General features: G+C 33.7%; 3 protein-coding genes across 4 annotated transcripts; 1 reads left to right on the top strand and 2 right to left on the bottom strand.

The window, feature by feature from the left end:
• Nucleotides 1-340: 340 nt before the first annotated feature.
• Nucleotides 341-4,278, bottom strand: LOC142619055 (uncharacterized). Its single transcript, XM_075792132.1, has 6 exons — nucleotides 3,734-4,278; nucleotides 3,210-3,436; nucleotides 1,928-2,038; nucleotides 1,639-1,794; nucleotides 922-1,163; nucleotides 341-802 (listed from the first exon to the last, which is right to left on the bottom strand). Exons 1-6 carry the CDS (start codon nucleotides 4,162-4,164, stop codon nucleotides 479-481), a joined length of 1,491 nt encoding a protein of 496 aa, XP_075648247.1. The 5' UTR covers nucleotides 4,165-4,278; the 3' UTR covers nucleotides 341-478.
• Nucleotides 4,279-5,100: 822 nt separating this feature from the next.
• On the bottom strand, nucleotides 5,101-7,954 carry LOC142618421 (uncharacterized). Of its 2 annotated transcripts, XM_075791352.1 has the most exons (5): nucleotides 7,815-7,954; nucleotides 7,031-7,131; nucleotides 5,951-6,024; nucleotides 5,712-5,838; nucleotides 5,101-5,625 (listed from the first exon to the last, which is right to left on the bottom strand). In XM_075791352.1, exons 2-5 carry the CDS (start codon nucleotides 7,031-7,033, stop codon nucleotides 5,320-5,322), a joined length of 510 nt encoding a protein of 169 aa, XP_075647467.1. In that variant the 5' UTR covers nucleotides 7,034-7,131; nucleotides 7,815-7,954; the 3' UTR covers nucleotides 5,101-5,319. The 2 variants fall into 2 exon arrangements, with proteins under 2 accessions (XP_075647467.1, XP_075647468.1); XM_075791353.1 differs by lacking the exons at nucleotides 7,031-7,131; nucleotides 7,815-7,954 and having other exon boundaries at nucleotides 5,101-5,636; nucleotides 5,951-5,964.
• Nucleotides 7,955-15,348: 7,394 nt separating this feature from the next.
• LOC142621165 (putative receptor-like protein kinase At5g24010) lies at nucleotides 15,349-18,186 on the top strand. Its single transcript, XM_075794482.1, has one exon. The coding sequence runs from the start codon at nucleotides 15,489-15,491 to the stop codon at nucleotides 17,997-17,999; it is 2,511 nt and encodes an 836-aa protein (XP_075650597.1). The 5' UTR covers nucleotides 15,349-15,488; the 3' UTR covers nucleotides 18,000-18,186.
• The last annotated feature ends 1,801 nt before the right edge of the window (nucleotides 18,187-19,987 follow it).

The following is a 19,987-nucleotide window of genomic DNA, read 5'->3' as shown; positions in this document are numbered from 1 at the left end:
TCCAAATAGTTAATGAAAATAACTTAGATTTAAATCTCCTGCTTGTTGTAAACAAGGTATCTCATGCATAACAAATATGCATCTTCTTCTCTCTTTTTTTCTTTTTTTTTATTGACTCCATGTTTATGTGGCACCCACTTTTTTGCTTAAAAGATTCTGAAGCCATATTGCCGACTATGCTACAGTGTACTTACAGATATGGAAATATTAAAACACTTCATTTCCCTCACCAAAAACATTATGGTAACAATTAAGCACTCGCCCTTCTATATAACCTTTCAGGAGCAAGATTCTTCTTTTCAAGGAAAATATCGCCTATAATGATATGCATAATCCTTACCACTCAAGCATTCACCAAGAATGTTGAACCATTCTCAGAAATGAATTTTTTGCTAATGTGCTGGTTCTCTTATTGCATGACATGAAGCTTACATTGGTTACAACTCATGCCAGTTTTGACATTCAAAATACGAAGATTTTACATGTATTTTAACACTTTGACGCCAAATACAATGCCAAGAAAAGTCGCAATGGCAATTCCAAAAATGCCTGCAAGAATGCCAGGAACAACCATAGAACTCCACCCTTTTGCTGTGGCCATTCCACATGCCGTTGTAGGGCCACCAACATTTGCATTTGATGCTAAAAGTAAAAGCTTTAAGTCAAAGCGAAAGAGCTTTCCAAACCCGAGTATCGCGGCAAGATGAACTGCTATTTGCACTAGAGAAAACAAAAAGATACTAGGTGCTGTGATCATGACATTCCGTATGCTTCCATTAGCACCAATCACAGCAAAAAATACCTGTTGATCAAGAAAACAAGTTACCAAAAACAAGTCACTTCCTGAAAATTTTAATCATCTTTCACAAAAACTAGTGCTACTTTTGGAATTTTGAAATCCAACTAAATTTGTAATCTCACCTGCATTAGAATCAAAGCCATAGCCTCACCAGATGGTGCAAGATAAGCAAACTGTTTTGGAAATGCAGTTGCTAGAATAACAACGATTGCTGTTATGGCTGGAAGGCTGCCCCCGTGAATTCCAAAATATTTTGCGAGGAAAGTGCCGGTCTTGCAGATGGCAAAGGACACAGCAAGGGCTGTAGCCATTTGTAGCACAGGCAGTTTGTTGCCAGGCTCAGAATCAACATCCATTGCAACATCTGTCAAAGTTCCAGCTTTCATTAACTATTATGGTAATACAATTACATTAACCTGCTACTTTCATATTTGATTACTAAACTCATTAATAGAGAGGACATAAACAACTTGAGATTTGAGAGATATTAGTTATAAAAAAATGGTGATGGATGCAAAATCATACATTACAATAAGATGGAAAAGGATTTACAGAACTAAAATGTAACTTAAACACTCTAAGTTTGGGGTGACTTTAATTTGGGACTAAACAGCCACCTCTTAACAGACACAAGACTGAAAACGCTATCAGACGTCATGGACTAAATTCCAATTTTGAAATGTTAAGGACCACAATGAAAACCAACAAAAACTTAGAGGGCATAATTTGCATTTTATTCGATTTAAGGATTAAACTAAACTACTGAGTATAAGAGAGCTGAACCAACGACTCTACCACAATGACAAAGTTAAACCACAACAACATATAGTTTTTTGCACCATTAGTTGACGTTGAAGTCTCAGGAGGTATTTTAGAAGCTAACGCAAACAATGTCGTAAAATATACTGCACAGATGACATTATCTGCAGCTAGACCAGCAGCCAAAACTGATGGAGAAACACCAAGGGCTTCAGATACGGCAACGTAGTTGACAGCTACACAACATCTCAAAAAGACAAAAAAAGGTAGCGTCAGTCATGATACAGAATATTGGGAAAATAAATGAGAAAAGCAAGAGACTATCACAACTAAATAGATATATCGTAGTAAGAAGCTTATTCAAATTACCTCCGCCAATATGTCTGCCCATGAGTGCAGCTGCTATTTTCCAACTATCTTGACCAAGTGATCGCATTGGTACCAACACATATGCCACCACTGTTCCAACTGTTGTTGCAACTATAATATGAACAAAGCAAAATGCAAATAATGTCAACAAGACTCTAAATCAGTGTATGTAGGAAAAGTCCAACACATGGAAAAGTTGACTATATGAGTGATTACTTGAATAATATTCTTAACATTTCCCAAAGCATAAGTCATAACTACCACATTGCTCTATAATCCTTTAATAAATAAAAAGCCAAGCCCACCCATATGTAGATACATAGAGTGAAATATATTGGCCACAAATACATGAAACACAGGTTTCAGTAAGGTGATTTTGACAGGGCTTGGTTGCATGGTTGCCTTCAAATTAAAACTTGCTTCATTTATTCCCAAATTTAGATGAATTATCTGATAGGTAACTACAGTCCACGTAAAATCTTTTTCTATATTGTAAAGCATCCTCCAAAAAAAAGGGGGTAAGGCTACCTACTAATTACCTCTCTTAGACCCCCACAAAAGTGGAAGCTTTGTGCACTGGGTTCAACCTTTAACGCACCCAAAAAAGCAAAGAAATAAAAGAACATTTGATACAATTTGAATGAAGTAATTACAGAACCAAAAGAGATAATTAGAAAAACCAAATCATTGACTTGAAGGGACTTACTACATTGCAAATGAAATTAGTATGAGAGTAGTCGCTCTATCACTAAGATCCATCACACGTAGTCCACTAAAAACTATGGACCTAAGCCTTCGATCAGCTAGCCTAGAAATAAATAGAAAAACTATAGGTCAAATTAAATTTGAATAGAAAAAAGCGGCAAGCATTGGGAGACAATTCGTAGATTCAGTTTCTTCTTCTATGTTTTTACATCTGTTCTGAAAATATATAATTTTAATTAACCTCCTAAAGTTTACACTAGAATAAAAAAGGCTGGATTTATAAATTGAAAATCCCTGCAAAATTTAAGCTACACATTGATCTGCATGTCCTTTTAAAAATCAATGTTAACACAGACCTAGCGCTAATTGAGCTTAACTAACAAGTAGCATATGGTAATTCCATTATTTGAGATGACTACTTAATTGACCAGTAATGCACCTATTCTTGAAACAGATCACAGCCGAGAAAGCAGTCACATCCTCCTTATCAATACATAGAAAGCACAGAGTAACAAAAGAATAACAATTTAATATAAAAGCACATTATAGTGCATACTCTGATATTAACTAGTATTACCTGAGCCTAGCAAGAAAGCCAACAGAAGTGTCCCAGTTGACTTTATAACACGACGCAAGTCTGCTCTAAACAACAACAATGGAACGGCCATTGGGAGCAGAAATCCCAAAACAACAGAATACGCGGGAGCTTCATTCTCAATAACCCCCAAATTACTTGCTGCAAGTCCTACCAAAATGCTCACTAAAGCTCCACTCAGTGTACTTCCAATCTTAGTATTCTCCGACCTTCAATTTCAACCAAATCATATACACAACTTCTTCTTAACAAGTAGTTACAAATTTATAAAATAAATTCATTTAGCTTAAAGAACACTAGCAGCAACTTTCCTTATTTGCAACCAGTACAACCAGTAGCTTAGCTGGGAGCAACCTTTTACTTTTCCTTCTTGTTTTGACCAAAAGCAAAACAGTACATACAACACAAAATTGAAGTCTACATGTAATTTTATTTCATTTTCACAAAGTTTCCCCATTTGGGTCCTCAGAGAAAACTAACAAACTATGAGAGAGAGAGAGAGTTACCAGATACCGAAAGCACCGATGGCGAAGAGAGAGGTCCAGGTGCCCCAGTGGTCATTAGGAGAAATGAGAGGGAGATTGGAGAGTGACCGAGCTGTTACGTATCGAATCGAACTGGGTTTGGTGGTAATTAAAGGAGGAGATAGAAAGGTATTGGAAGATGAAGAAGATGATGATAAATGATGAGGTTGAGCTTGAATTGAAGTGATGACGGTTGATGGGATTTGGCGGGAAGAGAAATATGAGCGTTGGAACTTGGAGTTGGAGTTCGAGTTCGAGTTCGAGTTGGGAGTAAAGACAGACGGAGAAGGAAGATGTAACATCATCGCCATTGTCAAGCAAAGTTTCCTCCGGAGAGCGAGGCCTCTCTGCCAACTTGGGGACTCATAGCCTGTCGGAGACTTGCTAGAATATTTTACCTGCGCAGATCCCATCAAATATTATAAAATAAAATAAAAAAGAATATTGTAAGTAGTTTTGAGTCTTTTGACTTGTTTAATTCTCAAATAAAAATTAAAAAAATTAAAAAAGGGAAGTTTTGACATGTTGGGAGCAAAAAAATTCTAATAACAAGTAAATAAGTATCTATGTGGCAGATTATGAGTGGTAAAGAAAAAGTGGTGGATTCATATGAAAGCGATATTCAATCCATTACAATCTACCACATAGGATAATATTGACAAAAATTATGACTTTTTATGTGATACTAGAATTGCTTCATTAAGAGTTGTTGAGTTATTCTAGAAGCATAGTCTTTAACAAGCTCTCTCCGGGACTTATTTTATATGGCAGCCTTTATCATGCCCTCTTTTATACCTATTTTATATAGTAGTCTTTATCATGTCCTCTCCTATACCTGTTTTATATGGCAGATTAGGATTTCTTAGTCCACTTCAGTTTACGGGGCTAGCATCAACCCCATTAGGAACTAATAGCAATTAGTGAATCTATAGACCCCTTCCTCAAACTTTAATTTCTGAAGGTATCTCATGAGACATTTTTCACATGATATGTGAAATACACACTTCATGAGAAAGATGTCTCATGAGACAGTTTCATAGGATAATTTAATTTTTCATATAGGTACATACATGTCTCTCATAATCCATTCAACTAAAAGTTCCACACGTTATTAAAGACATATTACAGATATGTCGTATATGCAAAATGCATAAGAAAATTATTGATGAGATGACTTCCAGATCCATTGACATTCATTTTCCCTCTTCAGTTTCCTTCCTAGGTCCAACTCAAAAGGTTCATTTTCATGACCATCTTTCAATTTCAACCCTCGACTTTAAGGTTGCTGTTCGTATCTTTACATTTTAGCTGAATATAAATTAAAAGTCGTAAATAAGCAAAGGAGCCCAGAACTCAAATTCACAATTGCTTTGCACTATCAACGCTAGGATCAGAATTCGATTGACAAGCATTCCATTGACAATTACAACATCATGGAATATCACATGAAATTCTGAAATCATTTCAATTTCAGCACCATGCTAATACCTCACAGGTTCTGAAGTCCGGTAAAAGGTTTCGCAGAATCTCTCGGTTAGATAGAATTCTACCCCAATTACAATTTCTTATCATCTTTTGCCAGAGGGCCGATCCAAACTTTCACTAGTAGAGACGCTTTCAGCTAGCTTCTGCTTCTTTGAAATAGAGCTATCCTCCTCCAAAGCTTTTAATTTGTTCTTGATTGCCGCAATTTTAGCAGTTCGACTCATCTGTCCTGAACTATTACCAGAAAGGCTTGTCTTATGTGAGTCACCCACACCTTTGGACAACTTCTCTGCTGTTTCCACCAAGTACTTCTCACTAGCAAGACGGACAACCAACGGGCGCCCACAAGCTAATTTCCCATGCATCTTCTCCTTGGCCAATTTAGCTTCCTGCATGCTCACTTTAATGGTGGGAATCAGGAAATGCTTGAAAACAAAAACAAAAACAAAAAAAATTGAAAAAGCAATCAGCTTACCTCTTTTGTGCTATACTGGATGAAAGCAAAGCCTCGTGGCTCGCCGCGTTTTGGACCACGAGTATGCCACAGAAAGTCTTCAGCTACAATCTTTCCAAAGGGAGAAAACATCTTAATCAGAGCAGCCCTGAATAATAAAAATAAAAAGGAGATTAATATTTCAATATAGCAGAGAAACATAATTCTCGGTCAAGTGCATCAGCCCAACAAAGAACACAAAGTTCAAAAGTGTTCCTTACTCTGTTATTCTCAAATCAAGGTTACCAACATAAAGCCTGCTTTCACTCTTCTCGTCAGTAAAACCATTGGGATCCTGCACTCAATCATTACAACATAATGCCACGATAGATCAGACTAGGTTTTTTTTGTTTGTTTGTTTATTAGTTATACTACCCATAACATTACCCTCGGCCTCACTCTTATGGGAGTAGTGTCATTTGAGCAAGAGTTCACTGGCATAGATCTAAGTCGACCTAAAATATTTTATAATACTACTACTACATTAATTAAGCTTAAAAATTATTACAATCATTTGAACCTTTTTAGGATTCAAAGAAATAACTTCACTCTCAAAGTAAATCCAGAGAAAAACTGTTTCTTCGCATAATAAAGTATAAAAACATAAAACCTAGAAATTGTTTTCTAGAAAATTAGTCATGTTTAGGAAAACATTATTTGCTGAAACAGAGCATAGAAACATCTTGAACCTGGCTGATGCTGCATAAGCACCCTGTAGACACAAGGATAAGTAGACAAACTAACTTCAACTAATGATGAGCAAAAATAGATTTATATAGAAAACTTCAAGATGATACTTCAACACATCATGTTTCAACATCTGAAATATTTTTCGAATCCCAAACAATATCTAGGGATTGGTTGAAAACATTCTGAGTTTGGTATGGCATTTAACAGATGGGGCAAAAGTAACACACAAATCCTACATCAGCATACAATTATTCAATAATGAATATTAATGGCTCATGATTTAGTTGCAATGTCAGACACAAAAATCACATTAACCATGGTTCCAGAACTAGATAGGCTAAACCCAAAGAGAATTTATCAGTAAGATGCAAGTGTAACCAATTTAATAGGTGAAACACTAGGCAACGCACAAGCTGTGCACCAGCTACCAACAATCAATGGTTAAAAGAAAACACAATCGACAACATAAAAAAGACGCATCAACATCAAATCCCCATGGAATACTTAAGATCGTACATGAAAAAGCAAAGAATTCCATAAAGTGAGTCATGTTTCCAATACATAATACTGCTTTAAGTTTTTCAAATATACTTGAGAACATTGAAACTAACCATGACACCGTGAAACCAATATTTCGACAATTGGAGATCCAGTCCACAACCACAAGCAAAAGAAACCGCCCGGAATTCAGAGAATAACAGTATGCACACACCTGCACGTAAACAATTTTACAAGACTGTAAGAGCTATGTTTCTTCGAAACATCAAATTGTGCTCACACCATATAATTTCTAGATTGCATCAATAACTCCCACTTTTCAACCAGCATTATTCCATAATCAAAGCCATGTATTCAACAGCAAAGATATCACTAGCCACACATATGATATATTATGTTTGCATTTAATACATGAAATAAACGAGTTATGGCGCATTATATACGGCTTCCAACAATAAATTTATGCTGCATTTCCACCTTGATTCAACTACAATAACTCAAAGCAGAGCTCTACAACTTCCAATTAATAAATCTATGCTAAAATCACACTTCTACGGTATCTAATCCGTACATAGGACAATAATATTTGAAATTAATCGAAACCCATTACAGTAATGCACATGAAAGTTCAAATTTTCTAAATCACCAGCAAAAAAAAAAAAAAAAACCCTAAATAAAGAGTACCTAATCAAACACAACAGAGTAAGGAGCATCAAATTTTCAGGAATTCGCAATTGAAATTTTTAACAAAATTCTTTCTTTTTTTTTATTGGTAACATTTAACACAATTCAAATCCCACAAAGCATAATTGCGAGAGAAAAAATAAACAAATTTTAAAATTTTAAAAAAAAAAAAAAACCCTAGAAATAAAAAGAGGGAAAAATTATAAGGCTTACACTTTCACTGCTAAACGACGTCGAATGGGTGCGGTATCGGATACTGAGTCGAGCTCGAACGAGTTACAAGAGGATCAAGAGGTTGCGAGAGAAAGCGAGAACATGGGTTGAAATTTTCAGGATTTGTGTCTACACAGTAAACGAAGAAGTGGGCATGAAAGCCGCTTTCCAAGCAACAGCGTTTTGAGGAACTTTTCAATATCTAGGCGACGTCGTTTTATAATTTTATACTCCCTCAGCAGACCACAGTATTTATAACCGAATCGCTCTCACAATTTTTTAAACAAAATTATTTATGTTTAATCTAAATTTAACAAGGAGTGAAACTCTATCTTTCTAACAAATTCAACTTAAACTCAAACATTGATATTATTATTATTATTATTATTATTATTATTATTATTATTATTATTATCTATTTACTCCACTAACATTATATTTTATGATAGGGTGTAAACTTATAGTCATGGATTATTCTTTTGAATGTAACCCAATCTTTTTCTTATATTTTTCTATTTTTAAATCATATATATTTTGTTTTGTTTCAATAATTTTTAAGCCGTGAATCATTTGATTCTTTAATATTTTTTGGTCTTTCAAAAGGTCTAATATCTGAATTTTTAAGTTATTTTTTACAGTATCTGAAATTGTTTGACAAATTTTTTGTAAGTCATTTCACGTTCAAGCAATGACTTCTTCATCAAATTGTAACACAAATTAAAGTCATACAAGAGTAAATCATGTAATGGTGTAGTTTCTTAATCAATTTAAGATTTTATAAAAAAAATTTAGTCTACCTCACAAATAGATAGGTTCTCATGCATATCACGGGTTAGCAACTAGTTATTACTAGTCGCAAACTCATGCGATGTGTGGGAATAAATAATTGTATTTTAGTATGATATAATATATAATTTGTTCTCTAAATTTTATAGAAAATAATTTATTCTCTCAAAAACTTAAAACAATTTCTAAAATTATTTTTCATTTATTTATCTCAAAAAATATATAATCATTTTATTATCTGACTTTATTTGATTGATATTATTCATTTTTTAGGTGGTCCATATTTTGATAAATTATTTTATCGTACGTTATATTTTCCTAATTTATTTTTCCTGTACAACTAAACTGTTTGAGTTTCAAATATATTATTCAAAATTTTTATTCTCTTATTATATTTATAATTTTTTTATCGTAGGTGTAGGATCAACGGGCTTAGGAGTATGTATTGGGCCAGAGGCCCAATCCTAGAACACTAAATGGTCTGAGAATGTGGGAGTATCGACCCAAGAGGTAGTGTTAATGGATAAAGAGGCGAAGGCTGATTAAGGTCATCCCGGAATATGGTCCGAGGAGGAGTCCGTCCTCGGCTAGATAAAGCCGAGATGGGAAAGGGTTGCTCGACATCTAAAAGTGATGTTCGAGGAGATCCTATAAGTATAGGAGATCATGGTGGGTGCACAGGATAGGAAGAAGGGTTATGAAATATCCAAAGATAAAGCTGCTACCACCGCATTAAATGCTCTGCAGCTAAACCTCTGGCTGCATTAATGGGGAAGTGATGTCTGAGCATTAGGGTTCAGCCTTACAGCTACCTCCAAAGACTTCAAGGATGGGTTAATGGGACAAGTATCCAAACCAGTAATCTGATCCATACGTGGAGGATGGAGAGAGGAAGAAAGATGATATAAAAGGAGGAAAAGACATTCAAGAAAGGGGATCGAAAATAGAAGAAAGGAAACACTGTAGACATTAAGATCAATATCTATAACCTGTCTTTGAGAAAGAGAGATATAGAATCCAATCTCCTTGGCTTGAGTCTGAGGACAATTTTTGTTATATAAACTATCTCATTCGTATGATGTTGCGATCTAACCCATTATCTTTGTTATATAAAATCACTAGAACCTATATTTCAAACTCACTCTCTACAAATTTATTGTATTGGGCTTTTTGGCCCTATCCCAATCTTATTTTTTGGGTTTGGGTGCAATTGTGTCCTTACAATAGGAGTAGCTTTGAACTATTGATTGAATTTCTTTTATTAATATAGATACATGAAAGTGGAACTGCATATATTTTAGATATTACCATATTATAAATTTAATATTTAAAATAATATGTAGGAAAAAATTAGACTTTATGTCTAAAATTGAACATTTCACCTATCAAAATGAAAAAAAAAAAAAAAAATATATATATATATATATAACATAAAGATAACTCGATCTAATTTTTTCTTTAACTACGTACACTTTTCTTTATTAAGATTTAATTCCCTTCAACTGGATCTTCATATCGCATTTTTGTCACTACGCTCTTGAAGAGCCTTCTCATCCGCCACATCATGGCCACATCATTATTCTTATTTTTTTACTTCTAATTTCTTGAAAATATTAAATATATAAATATATTGGCTTTACAAATTCATCTTAAGCAGTTTTAACTTTACATATTCATTTACTTTAATTTTGATGTTATAACTAAATAGTAAATCAATGAAAAATAAAAATAAAAATATTGTCTATACATATTCATTTTGGGCAATTTAAATTTTAATGGTTTTTTTAGGGGGTTTAATTTTAATAGTTGATAGACACATTCAAATACATAGTCAACATTGTATTTTGATATAAATTCAAAATCTCACTTCCAAAATAACTAATTAAGTATTATGTTAAAAAAAAAATCAAACAAAAGCTAAACGAGGGAGATAGAAGACTTGTGAGTTGTGACGGAAAACTTAAAAAATCAAACACACTAACAAATCGTATTAACCCAAAATGGTATTATATAAAAAATACAATGATTCATCAACCTAAAGTGAAGTTGCAAAAAAGAATATATATATATATATATATATATATATATATATATATATATATAGAGAGAGAGAGAGAGAGAGAGAGAGAGAGACTAATCACATTTTTCGGGAGAGAAATATAAAATAAAATGAGAAAAAGAAGCATCAAATTATTCAAGCCATGATATATAATAGAATAACATTATTTTCTTGTAAACTATATTTATATGCAATAAAATAACATTTAACAATTATGGGAAAGAAAAGATAATAATAACTTAAAACACAAAACCAAATTGCAAACCCAAAGTAAAATACATCAATCTAAAGTAAAGATACAAAAAATAAAAAATGCACACAAAAATAAAACATGAGAGAGAGAGAGAGTAATAACCTTTTTCATGTGAGAAAATATGTATAAAATGGGATAAAGAATGTCATATTTATACTAATAAAATGGGGATAAGAAGAGTCAAAATAAAAGGAACATGAAAAGATAGATGAGGAGTGATATTAAGGTTGAGAGTAGTGGAGAGATGAAATTGTAAAAGAAAAGTTATGGGTGGAAGTAGTGGAGAGAAGTGAGAAATAAGTAAATGATGTGGTCACTGATATGGCTCAACATAAGCGTAGCAATAATAAATGCTACGCTTCAGCTTTTAAATATATATATATATTATTATTATTATTATTATTATTATTATTATTATTATTATTATTATCATTATAAATTCTTTTACTATTTTTCAAGGGAGTCAATCTCGTACCGGAGGCAATACCGGTTTGTTTAGTAGAACGATATATTTCAGTACCCGTTAATACATGTGTATCATTTCGGATTTACAGTTATTTTATATATATGTGTGTGTGTGTGTGTGTATGTTAATAAATATAAAAGTTTACCATAAAACATTACCTCAATCCAGAACAAATTATTCATGATTTTAGACTTTAACATCAATTAAAAGGAAAAAAATAATATAAAAAATAGAAAGATTAATTGTTCATTGCATACTAAAAAAACAAATAATACTAATAAGTTAATGCAAGTAAGTATCGGTCGGTACGCCTGGTACCAGCTGGTATTGCCCGAAATCGGCCAGTAGGGCCGGTACATGGTCGGTATTTAAACCGATACGAAATGTTGGCAATTCAATACCGAAATATGTACTAGTACGGTACATACCGGCCGGTAGAACCTGTACTGGTACAATATTGACTACTTGCTATTTTCCTTACCAATAAATTTAGGAAATTATTTTTCTTTAAAAAAAAAATAAAAATGTTCTAACTTTTTTTTTTTTTTGAGAATTAAAAATATTCTAACTTCTTACACAAAACTATGAAGAAAAAACAAAAAGCACCATGAATTCATGCTATTTCAAATTACCTATAAGGAAAGTAAAATGTTATATCTCGTTTGACAATCTTTGTGTTGCTCTCTCTCGTGTGAATTTTTTTTTTTTTTTCGTTCTCAAGAGATGAGGGGTAGGGATAGGTATAGATTTTGTTGGTCTTGCCCTCTGTGACCCAATCATGTCATGGATGTATATTTAAATATATTTTTATGATCAAAATACACTTTTGGTTCCTAGGAGTGTACAACTACACAAAATTAGACTCCCTTAATAATTGCATCGAAACCTACCAAAAGTAATTGCCATAAGCACTCATTGGACTACTAATCATGGTAGAGGTGCATTGCAATAAGGAGTCCAAATCTTCTATATCACTTTTTGTATACTACTCTATGTTCCATCAATTACTACTTACCATGTGTATGATTGCTTTTCATTTTAAAATTTAGTTATTTTATAAGAAAAGTAAAATGAAAACATGGCAAGTAGTGATTGGTGAAACATAAAGTGATATACAAAAAATAGTATAGAAAATTTGGACTCCTAAGTGGCTATGTTTTTAGAAAATAGCAAAAAATTGCAATAAACCACACCTATTATTTTATTGCTGTTGTTATTATTTACAAAATGTTCGGGTTACCCCAAACAAGCCCAAAACTGAAAAAGAAAAGCCCAACCCAACTATGATTTAACCAAACCAATCACACCATTCAAACTGAACCGAACCGATTCGATCACCAACCCCATTTAGATGCAATGTGGTGAGAGATTTAGGAAAATTTCACATTTAAAAAAAGTATTCAATTGATAATGAATTCAAGCTCAACTCGTCGAAGTAAAATTATTTAAGCAAATTTAAAATTTTAATACTTGATCCAACTCGGCTGATTTACAACCCTAACCATAACTACTAGGAACATGCCAATAATATAGTAATAGTATGAAGTATGAACAAAATGGAAGTGGAGGTTTGTAGATCGTAGATCGTAGTGGTAGGCATATACATGAGGTCCCAAATTCCAATGACGCATTATATTGAAGATGGATGTGAAAGTGTCCGCACTACACTGAGGATATTGTTTGGAGCTTAATTTCTTTAATTTATCATTTCAGTATTCGTATTATGGGGAGTTTGATGTCATCTTCATGTATAGGTGTCAACTTATGTATTTCAATTTTCACTTCAAAATGATGCCCACCCGCCGACTTAATTAAAGTTCAACAAATTTGGCCACCACCACATTAAAAACGCCAAAATACTGTAATGTGGTCCTAGACAGCTTTTCAAGCATGTGAGAGAGAGACTATCAACACACACACAAAAAAAAAAAAAAGCATGTGAGAGAGGTAACTTCTACAATTATGCTTCTCTACGTTAAATATGTACTTGGCAAGAATTGAGAACTACATAAACCTTTTTTATTGAAGCCTATAAAAAAAACTTTGAAGAATTTTTTTTTAAATACAATAAAATTCAAATTACCAATTGAGCTAATTAGAATTCATAGATAAAATTTGGTATTAATTTTGTTATTCTTGTAACTGCCAAAAACATAACAACTAAACTATTTCTACATACTGTCATTTTGAAAATTGTTTATTTTTGATAACTTATTCGTATAATGTTAGATTAAAATGCTAAAAATTATCTTATTTTCAAAGAAATTGAAAATTATATTATTTGAAATAAAACTCAAACAAAAAGTAGTACGAGACTTACAAACATTAGATAAAATAAGCAAAACGCGAACTTATAATCACTTCCCAAAACAGACGAATAAAAACATATTTCAATCAATATTGTTCTTATTTTCCCATTGTTATGACCAAATAAGGAACAAAAATTATATCCTGCTTTTCTCTAATAATATTTTATGTTTTAACCCCCAAGGAAAATTTTGAATTTGCTATCAAGCATTGCCTCTTCCCACACTGCTAAAAGTTTTATGCTCCATGATGAGATGCTCTTCTCTACCAGTGTACTCTTCCCACACTGGCATGAGCGCAGAGCTATCAAGCATGAAGCATCCCATGGATCCATTCACAATAAGTGAAGATGATCTGTTTCACATTTTTCTCCCCCACCTTTTTGCTTAATTCCTTTGTTTTTTTTTGGTCTCACATTTTAGTATTTTACTAGATAAACAAATAAACTATATTTTTAAAAAAATAAATTTATTTCTTTTTGCCTCTCTTTTCACTAATGCTCCGTTTGTTTCAATGGAAAACCTTGTGTAAAGATAGTTTTCCTTGTTTTCCAATGTTTGATAGCATAAAAAAAGATGAATCAAAGGAAAACTATATTTGGTCAACATAAAAAGTATGGCTTATTTTTAGAGATTGTTTTCCATTAAATTTTTTTGGAAAACAACTTTATCTCACAGCAAGCTAAATAAGAGAAGTTAGGAAGTTATTTTTCAACTCATTTAAAGTTGCTACCAAACATTGAAAAATGAGATAGTTTTATAGAAAATGTTTTTTAAAAAATAATTCAATTTCTAGAAAGCATCATTGTTGAAACAAACAGAGCGTAAATTTATTTCTTTTTGCCTCTCTTTTCACTAATGCTCCGTTTGTTTCAATGGAAAACCTTGTGTAAAGATAGTTTTCCTTGTTTTCCAGTGTTTGATAGCATAAAAAAAAATGAATCAAAGGAAAACTATATTTGGTCAACATAAAAAGTATGGCTTATTTTTAGAGATTGTTTTCCATTAAATTTTTTTGGAAAACAACTCTATCTCACAGCAAGCTAAATAAGAGAAGTTAGGAAGTTATTTTTCAACTCATTTAAAGTTGCTACCAAACATTGAAAAATGAGATAGTTTTATAGAAAATGCTTTTTAAAAAATAATTCAATTTCTAGAAAGTATCATTGTTGAAACAAACAGAGCGTAAATAAGCTACCAAAAATTATAGAATGCCAAACTCTCAAATATGGTCTTTTTATTTTTTATTTTTTGAAGCCGCAAGTATGGTCAGATCATTAAAACAAACTACATTTATCTCATGAAATATGATCATTGGAACATACTAAAAGCTTGGTCTTAAAATGCAAACAAAAAATAATCAGATCCTTTCATTCCATATTTCTTATAATTAATCATTTAAAAAAAGAAGAAGAAAAAAATAGTTTATAGAACTCTCTTTTTTTAATTTAAAAGAGAAGTGATTAATAAATAATCTTATCCTTAATTTTTAAAAAGATTAATTATCATACTCGAGTCTTAAATATGCGACCTGCCGTTCTAAATAGAAGACACTTGTCATCTTATAATGGCTTAAAATAATAATAATAGTATAAGTAAATAATGTAAGCACACACACAACATTCCCCCACCAAAATGAACGGTACAAAGACGTTGAATTTAATTAATGCTAGACAACTAGAAAGCAGCACTTCTTTCTCTCTCAGTCCCAAGTTCATTCACACACGCCATCACTTCCATTAGTGCCAAATCTTGAACCTCTGCAAGCATCCTCAAAGAACATCCTAGTTCCTAACATAGTAACATGGTGATCAAAAACCTTTACTTCCTTTCTTTAATTCTTGTCTCTCTCCTTATCTCCTTCTCAACTTCTTTCACTCCCTTAGACAACTACCTCCTCAACTGTGGCTCAACTACCAACACTTCTCTCGATAACCGCCTCTTTCTCGCAGATTCAACCAAACCCGGTTCGGATTTTCTCACAGCACGCCGGTCCATTCCACTCAACAAGCAAAACCCACCTGCAAACTCATCCAATTTGTACCATACAGCTAGAGTTTTCACCACCAGTTCAGGGTACAAGTTTAACATCAATGGAAATGGGACTCATTTGGTACGTTTGCATTTCTCACCCTTTGTAGCTCAAGGTTTTAATCTTACTTCTGCAAAGTTTAGTGTTTTGGTTAATGGGGTTTTGCTTCTGACAAGCTCACATTTGGATTATGGTAACAATAGTAATAGTGCTGTCCTTAAAGAGTATATATTAGAAATAGATGGAAATGTGGCTGATGTTGTGTTCACTCCCGTAAATGATTCGAGTTTCGGGTTTGTCAATGCAATCGAAGTTTTTTCAGCTCCTAAAGACTTTATAATTGATGTGGGAATTAGGTTAATTAGTGTTGATGGAAGTGCAGATTTCAAGAAACTTTCATCAAAGGTTTTAGAGACTATTCACAGGATTAATGTTGGAGGTCCAAAATTGACACCTTTTAATGATACCCTATGGAGAACTTGGATCCCTGATGATGATTATCTTGTTTTGAAATCAGCTGCAAAGCATGTGAGCACCACTCACCGGCCGAATTATCAGCCTGGAGGTGTAAGTCAAGAGATTGGGCCTGATGCTGTGTATATGACTGCCCAAGAAATGAATAGGTTAAACACAAATTTGGATTCAGGGTTTAACATCACTTGGAATTTTCCAGTGGGTTCAGGTGGTGCTCAATACTTGGTTCGATTGCATTTCTGTGATATTGTTAGTCGTGCACTTAACTCACTGTACTTCAATGTATATCTCAATGGGTACCTTGCATATGGGGATCTTGATTTGTCAGTACTTACGTCCCATGTGCTTGCATCTCCATTCTATGTGGATTTTGTTGTGGATTCAGATGATTCAGGGGTTGTGCAAGTAAGTGTTGGTCCTTCTGTTCTGAGTACTACTTTGAAAATGAATGCTATATTGAATGGGGCAGAAATTATGAAAATGGTGAATCTTGAGAGGTCAGATATGGGCTCGAAGAAGACTATTTGGGTTCTTGTGGGTTCAATTGTTGGTGGCATTGTTGGTCTATGTGTAGTGGTAGTGTTACTTGCAGTGCTGCTTGCCATGAAATGCAGGAGGAAGAAACCAAAGCCAAGACGTGCAGAAAGTGTGGCTTGGACACCTTTACGTGTGTATGGGGGCAGTTCACACAGTAGAATGTCTGATGTGACAGCCTATGGATCTCCTGGAACAAATGGATATCTTGCATTGAGAATCCCTTTTGCTGATATTCAATCGGCAACAAACAATTTTGACCAGAATCTGATTATAGGATCTGGTGGATTTGGAACGGTTTACAAAGGGGTTCTTAGAGACAGTATAAAGGTTGCAGTGAAGAGAGGTGTGCCAGGATCCAGGCAGGGCCTTCCAGAATTCCAGACTGAAATAACAGTTCTGTCCAAAATTCGCCACCGCCATCTTGTTTCTCTTGTTGGGTATTGTGAAGAACAGTCAGAAATGATATTAGTGTATGAATATATGGAAAAAGGGCCTTTGAAAAATCACTTGTATGGTTCAGGGATTCCACCTTTGTCTTGGAAGCAGCGTCTTCAAATATGCATTGGCTCAGCCAGAGGTCTTCACTACCTTCATACAGGTTCAGCACAAGGAATCATCCATCGTGACATTAAATCAACCAATATTTTGCTTGATGAGAATTATGTGGCCAAGGTTGCTGACTTTGGTCTTTCAAAAGATGGTCCATGTCTCAATGAAAGCCATGTAAGTACTGGTGTAAAAGGTAGTTTTGGGTATCTCGATCCTGAGTATTTCCGGAGACAGCAGCTTACAGATAAGTCAGATGTTTATTCATTTGGGGTTGTGCTTTTTGAGGTTCTTTGTGCTAGACCTGCTGTTGACCCATTGCTTGCTAGGGAGCAGGTGAATTTAGCTGAATGGGCAATGCAATGGTATAAGAAGGGCATGCTCGAGAAAATAATTGACCCTCATCTTGTTGGACAGATTAAACCAAGCTCTTTGAAGAAATTTGGAGAAACAGCAGAGAAATGTTTAGCTGATTATGGTGTTGATAGGCCAACTATGGGTGATGTGTTATGGAATCTGGAATGTGCACTTCAGCTTCAGGAAACCAGACAGCAAAGAGAACCACATGAAGATGGTAATATTGATGTGCCAGAGCTTCCAACACCTGGAATTGAACCCTGTGCTCCTTCTATTAACACAAGGACAGAGGGAGAAGATGGTGATCCAACTTCAGACATGTCTACAACCAAAGTATTTTCCCAGTTGATAACTAATGAAGGCAGATAGCTTTAGTCTCCTCCAATTATAGTCCCTAAAATATAAGTGATCTCAAGGTAGCTTATTTAATTGTTAAAACTTCCACTGAAAAACATATTATAGGTATCAATCTAAACTTCTAAAGTTCTTCTCGTACCACTTGTTCTCATATTTTCTTTTAAGTTGCAAGTGAATCTATATTTTATTTTGATTTTGTTAAGTCAATCCATGAGAGGAATAGTTTGAAGGTTTCTTAGTTAGACTTGGTGAAGTTATTTGAGTTATCTTGATGTAGAAGAAAAGTTTGTTCCTTATCAAAGAAGTAATGTGATGTTCCTTGTCTCCCAAAAAAGGTGTTCAATGTCCACTCAGGAATGTTTATTAAAGTTTTATATATAGGAAGTATTCAAAAGGGTTTGGTGGAGTAACTTTGTGAAAGTTAGAAGACAAACCTACGTCTAATGCGAGAGCTGGAGGCCAAGCTTTGTCTAATATATTAGTGCACATATGGGTGAACTGAGATTTGTGTTAGCATGTGTTTGTAAGTTTATGAGAGTTTATATGTGGTTGTAATTCCTATATTTATAGTAGATTTATAGTTGGTATTGCCTATAGATGTAAGCATAGAACTTGTAAATTTTGTGTGCCGTGATGTTTGTTATTTTACTATTTTGTGTCTTTTTTTCAATAGATTTTCTCATGGAATATAATGGGTTTCTTTAGATGTAGATAATTTGATCAGGGTCTTCAAGAAAATGTATTCTTTCTATATATAGTTGTTGTCTCATTGTATACTAAATAGATACAACAGCAGCAACTTATAATCTACTTTTTGTCTATATAGAGAGTTACTTTTTTGCCATTAAATTGTTCTATATAAAGATGAACCCAAGCTCCGTTTATTTACCCTCTGGGTTGTTTTGACTGTAAATCATGCATGAGGGCATGGTTGGATATTGCACAGTAATAGATAGTCATCACTTATTCTAAATTGGTCGCCATTGCATTTGATGCCACTACTTTAAAATGGAGTCCCAACTTAAATGGAACCATCACAACAATGGTGGAGACTTGAGTAATCCTATGCATTAACAAGTCTAATCATTTAGATTTAAAAAAAGCAAACTGAGTACTTTCCAGTGATATTTAAGACAAAGTGGTATGAGAGAGAGTTATTATAGATATTTAAGTGATATTTAAGACAAAGTGGTATGAGAGAGAGTGGAATGAGAGAGAGTTATTATAGATATTTAAGTGATATTTAAGACAAAGTGGTATGAGAGAGAGTTATTTATAATAAACATTACATTTCAACCATCAGTGTCATGGTCAAATCATCATCAGATGCTATGTTGAGTTTTGTATTAAATGGAATGGTTGTGATAAACATACAAGTAATGCTATTTAAATATAGAGAAATGATCAATCACAAGGACCCTGCATTTTCTCAAAACCGAAAATTCTTCAATTTTGTTACTTTGTATAGGAGACAGAGTTGCTATTTCGGAGTTGTTAGAATAATTTTGCTCTGAGTCATGTCCTGGATATTAAAAGTTAAAACCAAAAAAATGTCAAAATTAACAGTATCAAATTGAATGTAATTTAGCCTAGACCTGTAGCTCAATTGGCATTTTTTGTTAGTGTTTAGGAAATTTTCAACTAAAATGTCTACAGTTCGAATCCTCTAAACCCAACTATATATATTGTGCGCGCCAAAAGTGAAGTGGATGGGTTGGTTCTCACTTGGGCTCACAATCTATTTATAATGTGGGTTTTGAATTTCCTACTTTGGGTAGTTCATGATGCAGAGACTCGATATGGACACTACTCCTTATGAAGTTTACTCCTTTCGCTGCTGCCACGCTTCTGTTATTCTTCTCTTTCTCCCTCTTTTTAGATCCCTCTCTCTCTCCTCCTTCCCCTCCCAAAGTTCCCTCTTTTCCTTTAGCTTCTCATATTTATAGCCTCATAGTTAGTGGTGGGTTATGATTACTCTTGCGGTTAGTGGTATTGGGGAT

This window comes from Castanea sativa, chromosome 12 (genome assembly GCF_040712315.1).
Source record: "Castanea sativa cultivar Marrone di Chiusa Pesio chromosome 12, ASM4071231v1".
Lineage (NCBI taxonomy): Eukaryota > Viridiplantae > Streptophyta > Magnoliopsida > Fagales > Fagaceae > Castanea > Castanea sativa.
This window is presented reverse-complemented; position numbering and strand designations above follow the sequence as displayed.